Source organism: Oncorhynchus kisutch, linkage group LG29, assembly GCF_002021735.2.
Source record: "Oncorhynchus kisutch isolate 150728-3 linkage group LG29, Okis_V2, whole genome shotgun sequence".
Classification (NCBI taxonomy): domain Eukaryota; kingdom Metazoa; phylum Chordata; class Actinopteri; order Salmoniformes; family Salmonidae; genus Oncorhynchus; species Oncorhynchus kisutch.
Genome location: NC_034202.2, coordinates 8647685 through 8670556, shown reverse-complemented (window position 1 = coordinate 8670556; position 22872 = coordinate 8647685). Strand labels below are relative to the sequence as shown.

At 42.0% G+C, this 22872-nt stretch overlaps 1 protein-coding gene across 2 annotated transcripts; it reads left to right on the top strand.

Moving 5' to 3' along the window:
- The first annotated feature begins 222 nt into the window (after positions 1–222).
- Positions 223–22225, top strand: tcf7l1a (transcription factor 7 like 1a). 2 transcript variants are annotated; one of them, XM_020465662.2, is made up of 12 exons: positions 223–1282; positions 1424–1505; positions 1850–2013; positions 10753–10836; positions 13006–13123; positions 18933–19026; positions 19161–19247; positions 19958–20074; positions 20161–20326; positions 20475–20582; positions 20668–20755; positions 20866–22222. In XM_020465662.2, exons 1-12 carry the CDS (start codon positions 1097–1099, stop codon positions 21438–21440), a joined length of 1869 nt encoding a protein of 622 aa, XP_020321251.1. In that variant the 5' UTR covers positions 223–1096; the 3' UTR covers positions 21441–22222. The 2 variants fall into 2 exon arrangements, with proteins under 2 accessions (XP_020321251.1, XP_020321252.1); XM_020465663.2 differs by having other exon boundaries at positions 288–1282; positions 1427–1505; positions 20866–22225.
- The last annotated feature ends 647 nt before the right edge of the window (positions 22226–22872 follow it).

Here is a 22872-nt window from a genome sequence, read left to right as displayed (position 1 = left end):
TAGTACATTCTTCACTTCACACCACGAATATGTACATGGCCAATGCAAATCCAGTCTAATTCAGTGTAGTGAAAAAACAGCGATATTCAGTGTGCCATCCAGACTAATGCAGACATGGCAAAGATATTCAAAAAATGTACACGTATTGCCAGAACTTTCACACTGATTTAAGAATATATATATTTTTTCATTTTAAAGAAATCAACTGGGAAAGATCAGGTTCTACACATGATTGATGGCTGGACTGGGATTTCTCCGCCCAAACGTCTTCCCTCCTCCCTCTGTCTACCTTCCTCCCCCTCTTTCCCTCCTCCTCCCTTCCCCCCTCCCTCTTGTCTCTTCACCCCCTCCCCCAGTCTCCCGGCGGCGGCCTAGCTCTCTTCCTTCCACTCCACTTCAGAAACACCAAGCGACTTTTCTTCTTTCCCACGCCAACACAGACACACAAAAACAGAACACAGACAGCCCGCGAGTAACTTCTTCTCGAAGTCACAACGATTACATTTTTCTCAGTTTTAACGATAATGGACGACGAAATAAGCAAGAAAGTAGGGCTGGTGAGCTGACTTCGCTTCGGATGGATTTTACTCGGGGGGAAACAGGATAAAGTTTTATGTGCGTGCGTGTTTCAGCGAACTTCGACGCACAACTTTTCATTGTTGTCGTTTTCCCTTTCAGTTGGAGGAGATACCTAGCTATATATATATATTTTTACACCCGTATGCAAATATTCATGGATTTAACTTTTTGGTTTCGTCGGTGTGTTTTGTAACTTGTTTTTCTATCCCAGAAGACGCAACAAGGAACGAGGGGGGCAAGTCAAGAAATCAGCTACCCAAATAGCTACTGTAGTTAGCTTAGCTACTGTAGCTAACAAAAATGAACAGTCGTTGAATGCTTATTTTTGCGGGGTTTGCGATAAATATTCTCTTGTTTATGGGTTATATTGTTACTACCACTGAAAAGCGTGGAAATATAAATAATACCGTGTGTTAGCTAGGTAGCTAAGTGTTTTGAGAGAGGGTTTTTGGAACTGGATATTTAGCTAGCTAAAACAGGACTTCCACAGCAAGACCACACTGTTTCGAAATCCAAGATGCCGCAGCTGGACGGGGGAGGAGGCGATGATTTGGGGGCAAACGATGAGTTAATTTCGTTTAAAGACGAGGGGGAACATGAGGAAAAAACAGCCGAGAATGTGTCCTCTGAGCGGGACCTGGACGACGTCAAGTCCTCGCTGGTTAACGAGACGGAGAACAACAGCAGTTCGTCTGACTCCGAGGTAACTATTTTGTCTACTTAGCTTAATGTTAATGTGACGGAAGATTGAATCACTCTATAAACCACTGCAGTACAGTACTAGCCGTTGTCTTCTAGCTACCAATCTGTGTTGTTTTACAAACTATGTTTATGTGTTTGTCAGCAGGCAGGCAGTCACAGACGTCCCCAGCAGCACAGACCAGATTGGGAGAGCTATGTCAGGCAGAGAGAGTTCTTTGCAGAAGGTGGCTAAAACTTTACAAACTCATAGTAAAAACTATAACTGTAACTCTCACGGATCCTTTATGAATGCTCCCCCGTTTTCTCTCGTTCTCCTATGCATTATCTTTCCTCTCTCTTTCTATCTCCCAGTCTCCCTTTATCTCCCCATTCATTTAAACAAGCTTTGTTGAAATGAGGTCATTTTACACCCCTTATAAGAAACAACCAAAACCCTCCTTTCTCCCTCTTCCTATCCCTCCGCCCCTCCTCTCTCTCAATTCAATGAGCACTGTTGACCCCAGTCTATCCCCCAGCTCAGGAGGGAGTGGATCAGCAATTGCTAAAGTTGCGTGTGTGTCTTTTCCAGCTCTGAGACAGCAACACGACAGTGGGTTGTTCAAGGCATCTCCATATGCTGGCTATCCCTTACTGATGATCCCTGACCTGGGTAACCTAGCTAACCTGAGTCACCTGGGGAACCTTGGCAACCCCTACCTCTCTCCCGGAGCCCTCTCACCCGGCGCCAGGACGGTGAGTCAGTCACGCATGCACGAACATGCATTAAACACACTCAATCTTTAGCTAATATTTTTTTGCAAGTAAGGCTGCTAGACTAACATAGACTAACACTTTCTATGTGGTGTGGCGGTGTATCTGGTGTGTGTTATAAGGGACAGTGAACGATGAGTTCTGTGTGTGCTCTGACTCTGAGCAGTGTAATATGTCTCGTAGCGATTAATGGTGTGTTATGATAACACACTAGCGTTTCAGCAGCAGGCAGGCCTCAACACCATCCTGCTAAAACGCTGATGCAGGAATGTGTGCACGTGTGAGAGAGACATGTATAGATGCTACAGTATTTCTGTCATCACCATCCATGTGTACCTATGTTAGTTGTAGTTAACAGTTTTTTTGTTTGCTTTCTGTATATTGGGGCCTAGGACCTATTTGGGTTTATCCCCTAAGTCCGTTCTGTTTGTGTCTAATAAGACATAAAATCTTAGATCATAATGTTAGCTTTTTAACTCGGATGTGAAATAGTCCCTACGAACTGGCAGAAGCTGCTCTTTTAACATGTACGTTTACCCCCCCCCCCCCCCCCCCCTCACTCGCATACCCTGCCAGCCTCTACATTCCCCTCCCCAGGTATTAATGAGCTATTATTGTCATGAGGAGGAGGAGGTGGAGAAGCTCAATTGACCTAATGTTGCTCTCCACAGGAGATCATTACCACACGCACACACAGTGGAGGTTGTGTTGACTTTAGTCAGCACCGTGGTTAATGCTCCCTCCTCCTCATTAGATGGCATGTGTATAAGAGATGCACGCCTCTCTGTCTGAGTGAAGATCTACATGCTAATGTAAATTGTACAATAGCTGAATCGTAGCACACCACCATGTGTGTTGTCCAGCGTCTACCCTCACCAAATTATATAACAAAAACTCTAGGGGTATCCTAAACAGTAAGGGTGAAATCAGGTGCACTCTAGACCAGGACTGAAAGTTAAGTGTGAAACGTTCTGTGATCGGGGCTTGATATAGGTGGACCCCCCCACGGATACTGTAACCCCAGGGAGAGTTGCTCTGGCCCCTTTCCTCTTTTAACACACGCGTTGGAGTTAGACAGGAGTGTTGGGGATGGATTCAGCCTTAAGTTGCTGATTTTACTCACTTGGTGAGCTTTCAACACACACACACACACACTTGGTTGTCAGTCACCCCTAAGCATTAGTGAATTTGTGGAGGGGATGCTGGGAGAGATTACTGACACTGTTTTAACACGTCTCGCTACCTCACTCTCTCTTTGTGAATGGTGTGTGTGCTGTCGACAGCCTTCTCTCCTGGTATTTTAAGTCCAGTGAGACAATGTGGAGTAAACACAAGCCAGAGGGCCTCACACTTTACATAAACACACACTGCAACCTTTACACACACACACACACACACACACTGAGTGAGAGATACCGACCGTCTGAAGAGTGAACTCACATGGGACAATGAGGTCAGTTGCACAAAGTCTGCAAGGCTGACATGGAGTTGACTTTTGTGTTTTCCACAGACCTGGGCAGAAAATAGTTCGATTTTTTATTATAGTAGTTTATTTGAAAATGCCAACTTATCAAATACTCAAGGTAGTCAAAGATGGTTTGTTTTGCGTTTCAACTAAAATGCAACAATTTGATATTCAAATACAGGTCTCAGAAAACCAAATCATATTTGAAGGTATTAGGACATATGCAAGTTATTTGACAAATGTATTTATGACTGGCGAATATTTGTCGAAGAACCAAAATCTACAACATTTGTATTAGTCTAAATATATGATCATATATGTATTAGTATTAGTCTAAATATATGATCATATATGTATTAGTATTAGTCTAAATATATGATCATATATGTATTAGTATTAGTCTAAATATATGATCATATATGTATTAGTATTAGTCTAAATATATGATCATATATGTATTGGTATTAGTCTAAATATATGATCATATATGTATTAGTATTAGTCTAAATATATGATCATATATGTATTGGTATTAGTCTAAATATATGATCATATATGATCATACCTTCTTAATAAAGCCTACAAAGAAAGGCGCAGTAAAAAAATAGATTTTCCTGTTTTATGCAGTGTCTTCAAAGCCCCTTGACTTGGTCAAAATTGTTATCGACTCAAATAAATAAAAAATTCTCGCCCATCTACACACAATATTCCATAATGAAGTGCATATCTTTTCTGAAATGTTTGCAAATCTATTAAATTAAATACAGAAATATCTTATTTACAATACAGTGCCTTCGGAAAGTATTCAGACACTTTCACCTTTCCCACATTTTGTTACGTTACCACCTTTTTCTAAATTTGATAAAATCATTTCCCCCTTATCAATCTACAAACAATACCCCATAATAACAAAACAAAAGCAGGTTTGCTATGAGACTCAATTGAGCTCAGGTGCATCTAGTTTCATCCTTGAAAGGCACAGAACTGTCTATAGAAGATTCCCACAATTGACAGTGCAGGTCAGAGTAAAAACCAAGCCATGAGGTTAAAGGAATTGTCCGTAGAGCTCCGAGATGGGATTGCATCGAGGCAAAGATGTGGGGAAGGGTTCCAAAAAATGTCCGTAGCATTGAAGGTCCCCAAGATCACAGTGGCCTCCATCATTCTTTAATTGAAGAAGTTTGCAACCACCAAGACTCTTCCTAGAGCTGGCTGCCTGGGCAAACTGAGCAATCAGGGGAGAATGGCCTTGGTCAGGGAGGTAGCCAAGAACCCGAAGATCACTCTGACAGAGCTCCAGAGTTCCTCTGTGGAGATGGAAGGACCTTCCAGAAGGACACATTTCTGCAGCACTCCACTAATCAGGCAGTGGTCAGATGGGAGCCACTCTTGAGTAAAAGGCACATGACATCCTGCTTGGAGTTTGCCAAAAGGCACCTAAAGGACTCTGTCTATGAGAAACAAGATTCTCTGGTCTGATGAAACCAAGATTGGACTGTTTGGCCTGAATGCCAAGCTTCATGTCTGGAGGAAACCAGCCACCGCTCTTCACCAGGCCAAAACCATCCCTATGGTGATGCGTGGTGGTAGCATCATGCTGTGGGGATATTTTTCTGCGGCAGGGACTGGGAGTCTAGTCAGGATCAAATGAAAGATGAACGCCGCAAAGTACAGATCCTTGATGAAAACCTGCTCAGGGCCTCAGTCTGGGACAAAGGTTCACCTTCCAACGAGACAACAACCCTAAGCACACAGCCAAGAGAATGCAGGAGTGGCTTCGGGACAAGTCTTTTAATGTTCTTGTCTGATCCAGCCAAACACAGCTTAGCCTTTTGTTAATCACCCTGTCATCTCAGATTTTGAAAATATGCTTTACAGCCAAAGCAATACAAAACTTACACATGCTTATTGATAGCAGGCAATCTGGTCACAAAATCAGAAAAGCAATCAAATGAAATCGTTTACCTTTGAGCTTTGGATGTTTTCACTCACGAGACTCCCAGTTAGATAGCAAATGTTCCTTTTTTGAGGAAAAAATATTTTTGTAGCCAAAAATAGCTCCGCTAGTTCTTCACGTTTGGCTGAGAAAATGACAGGAAATTGCGGTCACAACAAAATTAGCTCCATAATATCGACAGAAACATGGCAAACGTTGTTTATAATCAATCCTCAAGGTTTTTTTCAAATATCTATTCGATAATATATCAACCGGGACAAAGCTTTTTTCAGTAAGACCGGGTGGAAAAATGGCTACCTCTGTCTTTTGCGTGACATACACAAAGAGCCATCAGGTGGACACAGACGCAATGCTGTCGCTCAGGCTCATTTTTCAAAATAAAAGCCTGAAACTATATCTTGTGATACTAGACACATTAAGGAAGCCATAGAAAAAGGAATCTCGTTGATATCCCGTTCACTGCTCAATAGGGAAGCATAGGAAGGGACTCTTATTTAGAAACCGCTGCGTTCCTGATTGGATTGTTATCATTCTTTTGCCTGCAATAGCAGTTCTGTTATACTCACAGACGATATCTTTACAGTTTTGGAAACTTTACAGTTTTCTATCCTAAGCTGTCAATTATATGCATATTCTATTTTCTAGTTCTGAAAAATAGCCTGTTTACTTAGGGAACGTTATTTTTCCAAAAATACAAAAATTACCCCTAGATTCAACAAGTTAAATAGTAGCCTACAGCAAAGTGTTTAAATCATTTATAACTTAAGTTTCCGCTAGTTAGTTTTTGCCACCATGTGGGGTTTATCTTGCTTGAGCCTGCTATGAGTGTTGATTCACCTGTTTCCATACACGTTTCATTTTAAAACATTTTATCTTTCAAAGGAGTTGTTTAATCTAACTGCCTAACTATTTATCTGTACATGGAATAGTTGTAATTTTTTAAAAACTCATTGTTCTAAACTTTACAGGAAAATGCTGCGGGCACTATCTGATGTGTGGAGACATTTCACTGCAGCTAATGTAGAAGGAAAAGCTGTGTACATTTGCAAATACTGTGCCAAATCATATGTGAAGAATGCAACAAAGATGCAGAATCATCTGGCCAAGTGCATAAAGTTCCCTCAGCGCTCACAACAAGCAACCTCTGACAAAAGTCCCTCTACTACTATTCGAGGTGAAAATTATGAATTAGACACCTTATCGATAGCAACAGCTCATGGTCCTCCTGGAATCAGAAGGTTTTTTGACTCAATGGAGGAACGCAGTCAGAGAAATGCTGATGAATTTCTTGCATAAGCTGTGTATGCAACTGGTTCACCTCTGCTCACAGGCAATGTGTATTGGAAGAGATTTCGGAATGTTCTTTGTCCAGCAAACACCCCCCCCAACCAGACATGCTTTATCTACTCTACCCTGAAACTCCTGAAACTTATTGCAGTAACCTTTGCACGGATTGAGGGAGACAATGCCATCCTGTCTGATGTTCACTCTGCTTGCAGATGTAAGGGAAGAAATTCGTACTGCCCTGCCCACTTCACTGTTGCTCCAAGCAGAGGAAACTACAGTTCTGAAATGCATCAAAATGTGTGAAGACTTCTGCCTGAAGCACCTACACACTGCAGAGTACTTGTTGGACCCCAAGTATGCTGGCAAGAGCATCCTGTCTGGTGCGGAGATCAACAAGGCCTATGGTGTCATCACTACCGTGTCTCGCCACCTTGGCCTGGATGAGAGCAAGGTTCTTGGCGGTCTGCGAAGTATACTTCCAAGCAAGGGCTTTGGGATGGAGATGCAATATGGCAGTCGTGCCAACATATCTCATCAGCCACCTGGTGGAAGGGACTTTGCGCATCTGAGGCTCTTTCCCCTGTTGCCTCCATCCTCCAAATCCCACCAACATCAGCCGTCTCAGAGCGCAACTGGTCCTTATTTGGGAACAGACACACCAAAACACACAACAGGCTGACCAATACAAGGGTTGAAAAATTGGTGGCCATCCGGGCATATTTGAGGCTTTTTGAGCCTGACAACGAGCCATCCTCAACAAGGTTGGAAAGTGACAGTGAAGAGGAGGCCTCACGGACTGATGTTCAAGAGGTGGACATTGAGAAGGTCCAGGGAGAAGACATGGAAGCCTGAGAGGAAGACAACCAAAGCTTTAGTATGTTGAAAAACATTTTTGGGGATGTGATAGGCCATTGGGTGTCATTCGATATTCCCTTTTGTTTTTCAGTGAAATCATCCCATGTGAAGAGTCAACTAATTTAATTAAAGTTAAATTCGTAACTAAATGTTTTATTTTGGAAGGATTTAGTCATTTGCAATTGTCTACTTATGATAAGGTAAAAGGTTTGTTTCTGTCTCCATATGATATGGTAAATATATCCAATGCAAAAATAACAAATACATTTAAATGGTATTAATATGAATTCCCATATATTTCCATGGAAAGTTTCCACCTCTGAATATCCCCAAAATGTGCAACCCTAGTCATACCCAAGAAGACTGGAGTCTGTAATAGCTGTCAAAGGTGCTTCGTCAAAGAACTGGGAAAAGGGTCTGAATGCTTCAACATCAACAAAATGAAGGAACTGATTGAAGACTTCAGGAGACAGCAGAGGGAAACTGCCCCCATCCACATTGACAGGAAAAACTTCAGGTTGAAAAGCTACAATCTGAAATGGTCCACCCACACAGTGTGGTGAAGAAGACGCAACAGGTCCTCTTCAACCCAAGGAGGCAAAAGACCCTCACTACCTTCACATCCTGTCGGGCTGTGTCAGAGATCTCCAGAAGGTGGTGCGATCTGCCCAATGCATCGCTGGGGGCACACTGCCTGCCCTCCAGGACATAAATAACATCCGGTGTCAGAGGAAGCCCAAGAAAATCATCAAGAACATCAACCAACCGTGCCACGGCCTGTTCACCCCGCAACCATCCAGACGGCGAGGTCAGTACAGGTGCATCAAAGATGGGAAAGATTTTAATGCTTTACAGTTCATATAAGGAAATCAGTCGATTTAAATACATTTATTACGCCCTAATCTATGGATTTTCCATGACTGGGAATACAGATATGCATCTCTTGGTCACAGATACCTTAAGTAGGGGCGTGTATCAGAAAACCACCATTTGTCTCGTAGTGCGACATCTACGAGTTGATCAGGCTGTTGAATGTAGTCCCACTCCTCTTCTGGAACGTGCTTGAATGTGCTGTCATACATGTCGACACAGAGTATCCCAAACATGCTCAATGATGACGTCTGAGTATGGCCATGGAAGAACTGGGACATTTTCAGCTTCCAGGAATTGTGTATGGATCCTTGTGACGTGAGGCCGTGCATTATCATGCTGAAACATGAGGTGGTGGCTGTGGATGAATGACACGAAAATGGGCCTCAGGATATCGTCACGGTATCTTTGAGCATTCCAATTGCCATAGATAAAATGCAAGTTGTTTTTTTTCTGTAGCTTATGCCTACTCATAACCTCAGCACCACCATGTGGCACTCTGTTCACAACGTTGATATCAGCAACTGCTCTCCCCACGGTGCTGTACATGCTGCATGCCAAATGCCCGGTATAGTTGAAACCGGGATTCACACATCTCCCGCATGCCAGTGGCCGTCAAAGTGAGCATTTTCCCACTGAGGTCGGACATGGCGCGGAACTGCAGTCAGGTCAAGACCCTGGTGAGGATGACGAGCACGCAGATGAGCTTCTGTTGTGTAATCCCATAGTTTCTGTTATGCCAAATTCTCTAAAACAATGGAGGTGGCTTATGGTAGATAAATTAACATTCAATTCTCTGGCAACAGCTTTGGTGGACATTGCTGCAGTCAGAATGCTCATTGCACACTCCCTCAACTTGAGGCATCTTTGGCATTGGGTTGTGGGACACAACTGCACATTTCAGTGGCCTTTTATTGTCCCCAGCACAAGGTGCACCTGAGTAATGATCATGGTGGTTAATCAGCTTCTTAATATGCCACACATTTCAGGTGGATGGATTATCTTGGCAAAGGAGAAACTCACTAACAGGGATGTAAACAAATTTGTGCACAGCATTTGGGAGAAGTAAGCTCTTTGTGTGTGAACAATTTCTGCAATCTTATTTCAGCTCATGAAACTTTGGGACCAACACTTTACATGTTGCGTTTAATATTTTGGTTTAATGTAAGCACAGAATGGCATGCTAATTTAAAATATATAATGTCGCCTGGCCGGCGGACACTCCTGTATGTCAAGCCGTGTACTGTTTACGCACCCTTTTCATTTATGGTGAATAGCATTCACAAACCTAAGTGGAGGGAAGGGGGTGTTGGTGTGTGTGGTTTCTATCTTGGTGTTTTGTAAGAAGCAGTAAGTTTAGCCTCCAGCCATGCAGCAACATCATGATTGTACAGCAAACTACTGATTGTTTAGGGATAAAGAGGGAGAGGCAGAGTTGTGTAGGCTTCATCAGTATGGTATTTCTAACAGCTGGTTTCATTTAGAACTCACAGCCAGAACTTCCTGGGGCCTTGGAATGGGGGTATATATGTGTGTGTGTACTGGAGGCCGGTGTGTGTGTGTGTGTGCTCAGCCCCACTCTCCCTCACACACACACTCTCTCCTCTACACTTTCTCCTTGTGCAGTGAACACACTCCCTGCACAGGCAAACACTTATTATGTTCTTGTGGTCCTCATTATTTGAGTTTTATTTGACCTGCCACACAATGGGACCCTTATCCATGATGTGCGTGTGCTCTTGTTTTTTTTCCTCAACTGAAAGTCAGTGACTCGACGTAGCATGTTGGTCTGCTGTGAACATTATACCACAACCCTGACACACATTCCCCGACACTCTCCCCTTTTCTACTCCTCTATATTGCCATGTCCATTTTTAGCCCTATATCTTATCCCTTCTTCCTTCCTGTCTCACCACCTTGGAGTGGTGACTGACCGCTGAGCGGTTGTGCCCTACGTTAAAAGCATGTGTGTGTGCCCGCTGCTTTTCTAAACTAATGCGCTCCCACACATAAACCTTCATGCAGAGAGACGTACAGCTGGAGTCTGACTGATACACTCACCAGATGTCTGCAGAAAGTAATCCGACCAGGACCCATGTGGAGAGTCATCGGAATTCACTTCTCATTCTCACCTCTCACACTAACGCACACACATCCTACCAGCTGTACCCATTTCATGATATGTTGTTTGTCCACAGTTACATTTTTTTGTGTGGCGCTTAATTGTTTGCACGCAGTCTTTAAATCTTTGAATTCTCTCTCCCCATTCCTTTGTCTTTCTCTCCAGTATCTACAGATGAAGTGGCCCATGCTGGATGTTCCTGGAACCTCTGCTTTAAAAGACCCTCGCTCCACCTCCCCCGCTCACATGGTGGGTTTGTGTGTCTTAGGGCTGGGCGGTATACTGTGTTTTACTATATACCGGTATTGATGCACGGACCAGTTTTGGTTTTTACTTCACCTTTTATATAACATTTTTTCAATGTTTGTGATACGTGATATATGTGATACGCTACTGCGCCGTGTGTAGCGTCCATTTAATATAGTTTCCCCCGCAACTTGAGATCTCTCTCTCCTCTTCTCTCTCTCCATGCCACTTTCCACACAGCCCAAGCTCCCACCCCTGTCACTCAAGGAGCGTGCAGTTGTTGCGTTCAGTTTGCATGGTCAATGCAGCACATGCAACAAGATGTTGATGACCACCATGCTGATTTCCACTTTACTAAATATAAATCTACAAGCGTTCTATAATTACACTTTGTTTGTGTATCTTACTGTCTGCAAACAGCTAGTTTGTCTTAGCATGTTTCAAAAATGTATTGTTTTTGACATTAGTTAGATGTCTGGCTAACTAGCTAGCTAATAAATCGACTGAGTCAGAGCAAACGTAGCTAGCTAATACAGCCTTGTACTAGTGATGGTGTAGGCCTAAATCAGCACATTTCTTTCCAAATCAAAGGGGAATAGGCAAAGCGTGAATGTTACATGACGTAGCTAAGAGAACATTTTAATGTAACCAAAGGTTATAGGGTCCCCTAGGAAACACTGACCAACACTTTGGTTCCTACCCTGTCACAACTACTCCGTCTTTTTTTATTTGTCATGTCAAACACTGTATTCGAAGTGCCCACTATTATATTCTAACGTTCCCCCAAGTTTTTTGATCTAAATCGCAAGTCAAATTGCAATTGCAATATTTGGTAAAAAAATAAGGCCTAGATTTTTGCCCATATTGTGCAGCCCTATGTGGCAGTGTGGAAATGGTCTCAAAAGAGCGTAGGAAATGGATGAAAATGCTGAAATTTTAAGTGTAAAACTTTCAGAAGAGAGCCATTGAAATCACTTAGAATAATGTATTTGTTTCCACCTTATCGTCATGCACTACTTACCCATAAAAGCAAATGTGGAGCGATTATTGTTTTGTCAAAAACATAAAATGCTATCCAAATACCATCACACCGTGTGTGCACGCTTCACAATCTAGCCACCATGCAGTGACAATGGTTGGAGCACAATTGGCCCAGCGTCGTTAGGGGGGGGGTTTGACCAGGGTAGGCCCTCATTGTAAATAAGAATTTGTTCTTAATGGACTTGCCTAGATAAGTTTACATAAATAAAATTAAAACACCCTAACTGACATCTAAAAGGCCAACTGTTGCTCAAGCTAGCTTCTTGCTAAGTACCTGGTCTTTCTTACAAAACGTACCTGGGTATGTAACCCTGCTCTGCTAGTATAAGCCATTTAGATTGTCTCCTAGAGTGCACCCACCCACACACACACATACATACACACAAAGCACTCAGGTGACCTGACTCCTGACCTCCCTCAAACTCGCTGCAGACAGACACTGGAATGTTCAGGCAGATTAACACTATTCAGCATGGAGACACAGGACTTTCACACCTCGGGGTGTGTGTGTCTAAGATCGGTGGAGTGAGTGTGTATAAGATGAGCGGGATTGTATTCCAGTGAGTATTAGCCAGTGTGTGTTGTGTATCTGAGGATAGACCTGCTCTGCCATGGAGGACTGATCCCCTGTCATTGATAGTCAGACAGAGAGGCCCTACCCAGAAACAAGCCCTTATGCTCATGTGTAGATTTTAAGGCGTTGTACAGTAGGGCCGAGAATTGCCAGGGACCGGACGCTACGATATTATCACGGTACTTAGGTGCCAATACAAAATGTATTGCGATTCTCACGATACTGATTTATTTTGATTCGATGTTCCAAACATATTGCTGCTGCAGAGGGACGAGAGTCATGAGAAAACAAGTTTGTCAGTCATGTAAATAAGTGCTGGGGGGAAAAAAATGTGGATGCCTATTTAAAAAGATAAAGAACAAGCAAATAAGGCAAATAATATTGCGATATTGTCAAAACTATATGATATATTATCAAAAAATAATATCCCGATATGCTCAATGTAGTGAAAGTTCCACCTAGGGGAGAAACTGTTACTCCTTGTGACCAGACACAGTAAGAACTTTCCTCTGTTCCTAATCTCTTGCTCTCATCCCTCTCGCTCTTCTCCTCTCTAGTCCAATAAGGTACCAGTGGTGCAGCACGGTCACCTGCCCCCCTTCTCTCCCCTCCTGTCCTACAGTCCAGACCCCTTCCCCCCGCGGACACCCCCTCCTCACCTCTCACCTGACACAGGTATGGAACCTCCTCATCCCTCTCGCTAGTCTCTCTGTAACAATGGATGTGTGTTTTATTTATTTATATATTTATATATATATAACACACATACAGTTGAAGTCGGAAGTTTACATACACTTAGGTTGGATTCATTAACTCATTTTTCAACCACTCCACACATTTCTTGTTAACAAACTATAGTTTTGGCAAGTTGGTTAGGACATCTACTTTGTGCATGACACAAGTAATTTTTCCAACAATTGTTTACAGACTGATTATTTCACTTATAATTCAATGTATCACAATCCCAGTGTGTCCGAAGTTTACATACACTAAATTGACTGTGCCTTTAAACAGCTTTGAAAATTCCAGAAAATTATGTCATGGCTTTAGAAGCTTCTGGTGGGCTAATTGACATAATTTGAGTCAAATGTAGGTGTACCTGTGGAAGTATTTCAAGGCCTACCTTTAAACTCTTGCTTGACATCATGGGAAAATCAAAAAATCAGCCAAGTTCTCAGAAAAATGTTGTAGACCTCCAAGTCTGGTTCATTCTTGGGAGTAATTTCCAAATGCCTGAAGGTACCATGTTCATCTGTACAAACAATAGTAAGCAAGTATAAACACCATGGGACCACGCAGCTGTCATACCGCTCAGGAAGGGGACGCGTTCTGTCTCCTAGAGATGAACGTACTTTGGTGCGAGAAGTGCAAATCAATCCCAGAACAGCAGCAAAGGACTTTGTGAAGATGCTGGAGGAAACCGGTACAAAAGTATCTATATCCTCAGTAAAACGAGTCCTATATCGACATACCGCTCAGCAAGGAAGAAGCCACTGCTCCAAACCCGCCATAAAAAAGCCAGACTATGGTTTGCAACTGCACATGGGGACAGAGATTGTACTTTTTGGAGAAATGTCCTCTGGTCTGATGAAACAAAAATAGAACTGTTTGGCCATAATGACCATTGTTATGTTTGGAGGAAAAAGGGAGGTGCTTGCCATTTGAAGAACACCATCCCAACCATGAAGCACGGGGGTGGAAGCATCATGTTGTGGGGGTGCTTTGCTGCAGGAGGGACTCGTGCACTTTACAAAATAGATGGCATCATGAGGTAGGAAAATGAGGTGGGTATATTGAAGCAACATTTCAAGACATCTTCCAAATGGACAATGACCCCAAGCATACTTTCAAAGTTGTGGCAAAATGGCATAACTTCTTGATGCACCCATCCCGCGTAGCGGGATCTTTTTCGTCAACCACCGCTGAATTTCAGAGCGCCAAATTTAAATTAAATGACAAATCACAAGTGCAATATAGCAAAACAGCATAGCTTGTTGTTAATCCACCTGGCGTGTCAGATTTCAATAAAGCTTTTCGGCGAAAGCATACCAAGCGTCTGTAAGGACATCTCTCTCAGTAGGTAAAATATTACAAACAGCTAGCAGCCAAGTAGATTGGTCACGAAAAGCAATAAATTAAATCGCTTACCTTTGATCTTCGGATGTTTGCACTCACGAGACACTCCGTTACACAATAAATGTTCCTTTTGTTCCATAAAGATTATTTTTATATCTAAAATAACGCGCCAACCAAATGGAGGTATGTTCAGAAATCCACAAGCTCGAGCGATCACGACATCGCAGACAAATTCCAAATAGTATCCGTAATGTTCGTAGAAACATGTCAAAGTTTTTTCTAATCAATCGTCAGGTTGTTTTTATAATATATCAACCGGGACTGTAGCTTCTTCAATAGGAGAGAGAGAGAAAGAAAATGGCTGCTCCAAGCTGTTGCACATACAAAATGCTGCTGGCACCCAGCCATCATACAGTGACGCGATGTGATCTTTCTTGCTCATTTTTCAAAATAAAAGCCTGAAACTGTCTAAAGACTGTTCACACCATGGGGAAGCCATAGGAAAAGGAATCTGGTTGATTTGATATCCCTTTAAATGGAGTGAAGGCAGGCTATGGAACATGGAGCTTTCAAAATAGAGGCCACTTCTGGGTTGGATTTTCCTCACGTTTTCGCCTGCAATATCAGTGCTGTTATACTCAGACAATATTTTGAAAATAAATTAAAGCTACACTTGTTGTGAATCCAGCCAACATGTCAGATTTCAAAAAGGCTTTTCTGCGAAAGCAAACAATGCTATTATCTGAGGATAGCACCATAGTAAACAGAGAGGGAAGCATATTTCAACCCTGCAGACACGACAAAACGCAGAAATAAAAATATAGTTCATGCCTTACCTTTGACGAGCTTCTTTTGTTGGCACTCCAATATGTCCCATAAACATCACAAATGGTCCTTTTTGTTTGATTAATTTAGTCTATATATATCCAAAATGTCCATTTTATTTTGAGCTTTTCATCCAGAAAAACACCGGTTCCAACTTGAGCAACGTGACTACAAAATATCTCAAAAGTTACCTGTAAACTTTGCCAAAACATTTCAAACTGCTTTTGTAATACAACTTTAGGTGTTTTTTTTTACATAAATAATCAATCAAATTGAAGACTGGATGATCTGTGTTCAATACAGGAGTAAAACAAACTGTAGCATGCTTTCTGGTCACATGCCTCTATCTTCAAGTGACCCTCGTTCAAGATGGCCGTACTTCATTACACAAAGGAAAAACCTCAACCAATATCTAAAGACTGTTGACATCCAGTGGAAGTGATAGGAACTACAAGAAGGTCTCTTAGAAATGTGGATTCCCAATGAAAACCCATTGAAAAGAGTGACCTCAAAAAAAAAAAAACATCTGAATGGAGTGACCTCTGTGTTTCGCCTGCCAAATAAGTTCTGTTATACTCAGACATGATTCAAACAGTTTTAGAAACGTCAGTGTTTTCTATCCATATCTACTAATAATATGCATGTCTTATCTTCTGGGGATGAGTAGCAGGCAGTTGAATTTGGGCATGCATTTCATCCGGATGTGAAAATACTGCCCCCTGTCACCAAGAAGTTAAGGACAACAAAGTCATGGTATTGGAGTGGTGTGGCACAAAGCCCTGACCTCAATCCCATAGAACATTTGTGGGCAGAACTGAAAAAGAGTGTGTGAGCAAGGAGTCCTACAAATCGGACTCAGTTACACCAGCTCTGTCAGGAGGAATGGGCCGAAATTCACCCAACTTATTATGGGGAGCTTGTGGAAGGCTACCCGAAACATTTGACCCAAGTTAACCTTTTTTCTTCGACAACTTCCGGTGAAATTGCAGAGTGCGAAATTCAAAATAAAAAATCGTAATATTCAACATTCATGAAAATACAATGTGTCATTTAAAAGCTCAACTTCTTGTTAACTTCTTATGGCTGCAATCCTGTTAACGGGGGCAATATGACAACAGCCAGTCAAAGTGTAGGGCGCCATTTTCAAAACATCAAAAATCTCATAATTAACATTCCTCAAACATACATGTCTCATACCATTTTAAAGCTATTCTCATTGTTAATCCAACCACAGTATCCAATTGCAAATATGCTTTACAGCAAAAGCACCACAAACAATTGTTAGGTCGCCACATAGCCACAGAAAAACACAGCCGTTGTTTTTCCCCCAGCCAAAGAGAGGAGTTTCAAAAACCACAAATAGAGAAAATTAATCACTAACCTTAGATCTTCATCAGATGACACTAATAGGACTTCATGTTACACAATACATGTGTTTTGTTTGATAAAGTTCATATTTATCAAAATATGAGATTACATTGGCGCGTTCCAAAAACTAGTTCCAAAAACATCCAGTGATTTTGCATAGCCACATCATTCAACAGAAATACTCATCATAAATGTAGATGATAATACACATGGAATTATAGATATACCTCTCCTTAGTTAATGCAGCCGCTGTGTCTGATTTCAAAAATACTTTGCGGAATAAACCAGCCATGTAATAATCTGAGACGGCGCTTAGAAACATTTGTCACAATAGCTGCCATGTTGACGTCAACAAACAAGAAATTACATGATAAATATTCCCTTACCTTTGATCTACATCAGAAAGGACTCCAGGAATCCCAGGTCCACAATAAATGTTTGTTTTGTTAGCGCGTTTGGTATACATATCCAAACGCTCATTCTGGTCAGCGTTACATCGGACAAAAACTTCAAAAAGTTATATTACAGGTCAAAGAAAAAATTCAAACTATGTACAGAATCAATCATTAGGATGTTTTTAACATATAGCTTCAATAAAGTTCCGACCGGACTATTCCTTCTTGTCTTCATGAGCTATGGAACGCAAGTGACCATGAGGAATAAGCATGATCAGAAAATGGCTGACTCCCAGACACCTGACTGATTCTGCTATCATTCACTCCCACAACACCAGAAGTCTCATTATAATTTCTATTGATGGTTGACATCTAGTGGAACCCCTAGACAGTGCAACATCATATCTCAAGGGGATTTCATTGGGGACTCTGGTGAATACATACAAAGCTCAGATTTCTCACTTCCTGTTTTGATTTCTCCTCAGGATTTTGCTTGCCATATGAGATCTGTTATACTCAGACATCATTCAAACAGTTTTAGAAACTTTAGTGTTTTCTATCCAATACTAATAATAATATACATATATTTGCAACTGAGACTGAGGAGTAGGCCGTTTACTTTGGGCAACTTATTCATCCAAGCTACTCAATACTGCCCCCCAGCCATAAGAAGTTAATCTAACTGCGTTGTCAGATTTACTCTTTTTAGGCTTTACGGCAAAAGCATACCATGCGATTATCTGAGGACAGCTCCCCACACATACTTTTTCAACCAGCACAGGTGTCACAGAATCACAAATAGTGGTTAAATAAATCACTTACCCTTTGAAGAGCTTCCTCTTCCTCCCAAGGGTCCCAGCTACACAATGAATGGTCGTTTTTGTTTAAGTCCTTTATATTTAAAAAAAGTATGTTTAGTTGGCGCCAATGATCTCAGTAATCCACTCATTCAACATGCATACAAACTAATCCAAAAAGTTACCAGTAAAGTTTGTCCAAACAAGTCAAACGCTGTTTCTAATTAATCCTCAGGTACTCTAATATCTAAATTAACGATCATATTTAAGATGGAGAATAGTATGTTGAATTGTCAAGATAAATAATGAAGAGTGCGCACCTCATTCACGCTCTAACAAGACCACTTTTCTAATGAGACACCTTGTAGTTTTTCCAACTACTCATTTTTCAAAAAACAAGCCTGAAACCCTTTCTAAAGAATTGACATCTAGTGGAAGCCATAGGAACTGCAATATGGGTCCTTTCTATTTGTATTTCTTATGGACTGTGACCTCAAATTACATTTCCGGATGGATTTTCCTCTGGTTTTCGCATGCCATATCAGTTCTCTTATACTCAGACATTTGAACAGTTTTAGAAACTTCAGAGGGTTTTCTATCTAATGCTACCAAGTTTATGCATATCCTAGCTTCTGGGCCTGAGTAACAGGCAGTTTACTTTGGGCAAGTCAGTCATCTGAAATTCCGAACAAAAACCAGTCTCCAAAACCGGTTAAGCAATTTAAAGGCAATGCTACCAAATACTAATTGAGTGTATGTGAACTTCTGACCCACTGGGAATGTGATGAAAGAAATAAAAGCTGAAATGTATCATTCTCTCTACTATTATTCTGACATTTTACATTCTTAAAATAAAGTGGTGATCCTAACTAACCTACGACAGGGCATTTTTACTCAAATTAAATGTCAGGAATTGTGAACTGAGTTTAAATGTATTTGGCTAAGTTGTATGTAAACTTCTGACTTTAACTGTGTGTATATGTGTGTGTTGCTTTCTCTCCACTGTCCTTCTCCACCTTCCAGGTCTTCCCCGCACTCCCCACCCAGCAGAGCTCTCCCCCTACTACCCTCTCTCTCCTGGAGGCATGGGACACATGACACATCCTTTGGGCTGGCTGTGAGTCACACACTCACATTTACCATCTTGTGATGGATACAATGATGGTTTAGTTTATTTTGCTAACAATTTCTAGCCGAATGAATGATATTGCAACACAAGTGACACTGTTTCCCCTCTCTCTTTGTCTCCAGGCCGGGCCAGTCTATGTACGGTATTCCAGCGGGGGGATTTAGACCATCCTACCCTGCAGCTCTCGCCATGAACTCTTCTATGTCCAGGTACAGCTCACCTAATCACTCACACACATCCATGTATTACTGCTCTGGAGACTTAATACTATAGAGACTGGACTTATATCTGTAAAGCAAGGGCTTTCAAACTGTTTGTGGCCTGGACCCCTTTTGAAATAGAACATTTTTACTATGACTTCAGCCGGATGAACCAAGTGTCGGGCCCTGGGAAATAACATTTTTAAAGGCCTGCCTTTTGGCATCGGTGAGAAAATGTTGCAGTGTCCAAGCTCATTTTCTGCAAATCTATACAATTTGTCATGGGGCAGAGATTTATGTTGTTGCCGCATTAAAGCTAATATTCTAGAATTCTACACAATTTGCCATAACGCAGAGAGAAAATGTGGCTGCTTTTTTTTATGCTTTAATTAAATACAAGAAGTATTGATTTGGATAATGAGTAATTGGTGGAGTACTATGGATACCAATATCCCCCTGTGAGCCTCCCTGGTCCATGTTGCCCAGGGTTGTTAACATCTACTGGAGATGAAGAAAATTATATTGCTCCCTCAACTTATTACGCGAATCCCCTGATCAAAATGTGTTTCATCGGTTATTAGTAATATTCATGAAAAAATGTTTATTGATCGTTATATTTTGAGCCCCGGACCCACTTTGAGAACCTCTGTATTTATTACAGCAATCATGTCATTTCAAATGGCATTTATGCTTTATGGACCTGTGTGTGTGATTGACAGCTTGGTGGCCAGTCGCTTCTCGCCCCACATGGTCCCGTCCCTGCAGACGTCTGTCCCTCACCCTGCCATCGTTTCCACGGCGATCAAACAGGAACCAAGAGACGGCAACCGCCACGGGTACGCATCCAAACACACACCTTTCTATCACACACATGTTAACACCTCTTGCCGACTCACTGACTGTCTCTGTCTGGTGTGTGTAGGTGTGGCGTATCCATGGGGGACAGAGAGAAAGAGGAGGAGAAGAAGCCCCATGTGAAAAAGCCCCTGAATGCCTTTATGCTGTACATGAAGGAGCAGAGACCCAAGGTGGTGGCAGAGTGCACGCTGAAGGAGAGCGCTGCCATCAACCAGATACTGGGACGCAGGGTAAGTGGCAGCGTGAGCTTGCACACTGTCTTTCTTTGGAGGATTATACAATGGCTGTGTTCATACTGAAAACTGTTGTCGATGGCCTATGCTCCAGAAGGGAGCATGTGTTAACCCTTTGTGTGTGTGTGTGTGTGTCTCTCTACAGTGGCACTCTCTATCTCGTGAGGAGCAGTCAAAATACTACGATATGGCCCGTAAAGAGAGACAGCTACACTCCCAACTCTACCCTGGATGGTCAGCTAGAGACAACTACGTAAGTACTATAGTAAACATTTAGTAGTGATTTGATTGGTTGCTTTGAGGTGGAGGGTGTGATGTGATTGGTTGTTTGTGTGCAGGGGAAGAGAAAGAAGAGGAAGAGAGATGGCAGGCCAGAGACTGCTCCAGATGGACAAATAACACACACCCAGTCTGCTGCTCCAGAGGGTAAGTGACTTCCAACACCAGAGAATTATGAGAAGTCACCAAACTATATTTTTTGACATTACTGGAAACTAACGGCAAAGACTGATCAGTGTTTTATTTTGTCTCTCCAGAGCACTTCTCTCCACAGCCCAAGAAGTCATGTGTGTCGTATGGAACTCAGGAGAGGCCCAGTGTTTCTCACACACACCTGACACACACACACCTGTCCCAGGCTAGTCCCGCCTCCTCCCTGGACTCTCCAGCCACGCCCACCACTGCTCTGGCCTCTCCTGCCGCTCCCGCACCCACACACACTGAACACACACACTCTCACTCTGAGCACACACATCCTGAGCAGGTCCAGCCCCTCTCCCTCACCACCAAACCCCCTCGCCCACACTCGCACAGGGAGACACACGGTCAGACTTACACCCACATCCAGTCTCACACACACCCACACTTGTTCACTCACACACACCTGCCCCTCACCACTAAGACCACTTCATCTCAATCCTCTTCCTCTCATCCCCCCTTTTCTCCCCACACGAGCTCATCCAGTAACCAGACTCCGCCGCTCCTTACTGGACCAATCCCCTTCACCTCTGGCTTAGCTCCTACCACCTCCATCCACCAATCGACGATGAGCTCCCATCATGCCATGCTCCAGTCCCAGCCTCTCTCCCTCGTCACCAGAAATAATCATTGAAACCCAAAGATGCTAACCACAGATCTAGGATACAATTTTGCTATGCCCAGTCCTAACCTTAAGCATTACACTAACCCTAACCACTGATCTGGGATCAGATTTTACCAAATCGTAAGCATTACACTACCCCCAGATCCTTTATGCACAGTCTATCCATATTCATGGGTCGGATGAAAAACTATCTGACCCTGTATCAGTGGATAGGAGGGTACTCTAGTCTGGGCAGGGGTGAACAACTCCTTGAGGGTTTTAGCTCCAGAGCAGCAATACACCCAATTTGAATAGTGGTTTAAATGAAGATCATGATTAGTTGGTTAGTTGAATCATGTGCTGGGCTGGGAAAAAGCCTGCAATAACCAATAACCTGTTGCCTTCGAATTAGGATCAACTTTTTCCTACACTTTGTTTTTGTTTTTTTGTCTGTTTGTAAATAAACTTTTTTTTTTTTAAACCTTTTCTAGATAGTAGATCTGGTTTTATATTAGTATGAAAAGAAAACAATTATTGGTCAATATTTGACCACCTCTTTTTAACCAAGCATATTTTTAGTCAAATGGAATTGTAGAATATTGCCTTTTTTTGATGAATTTGTCCAATTTGTTACTTGTATGAAATACAAAAATGTAAAGGCACATTTTTTTTTAAAGAAAAATAGATCAAAGTAATAATTTCTGTCTTTGGTAGTAATGAGTGCAGATCTGTTTCTCCCCCCTACTCTTATAAATCCCCCCTCCTGTATGACTGAGTCTTTGTTGATAATAAACATCTACTTATTTCTGAAACGTGTCTTTGCCTGTATGTATCTGTGTGTTATTGTTCCTGTGTGGTCTTTGCCTTTGGTAGGATGGTCTTTGACATGAACTCAAGGCAACTTCAATGGATCTCATCATTGAAGCTAGTTGTTTCTTAACAAACAAATACAATGTTTGACCAGCAGATGTAACATGTTTTAGATATGGACTTTGTCCAAGAACATGTTTCCTTAACTCAACCTTTTATTGCTACAATAAACAAACTACAAAATGCAGTTACTGGGTGTGCTCCAGAAACACCCAATATGTTGCAGAAACTACCGGACTAATTTAATATTATATGATCGTCTTACCCAAATTATGCTAAACCCTGCTTAGATTGTATGTGTGCGTACGAACCAGTTTAGGTTTCCCTGTACCGTCCCTGGGTAAACTGTGTTGTATAATGTTTGCTCTTTTAAACTGTTTCAGTTCTGTGTCTGATCAGCTTCCTGATGGAACACCGGCTTCCCGTAAATTAATCTTTAGAGTGAAAAGCAATAGCTAAGAAGCACAATTTTATCAGTAATGAATCAATAATGTGTGGCAGAGTTGGGGTCGACTCCATTTATATTTGTCAACTCTGAAATCAAAACAAATGTTCCTAATTGAAAAGCCTTTAGCAGACACTTATCCAGATC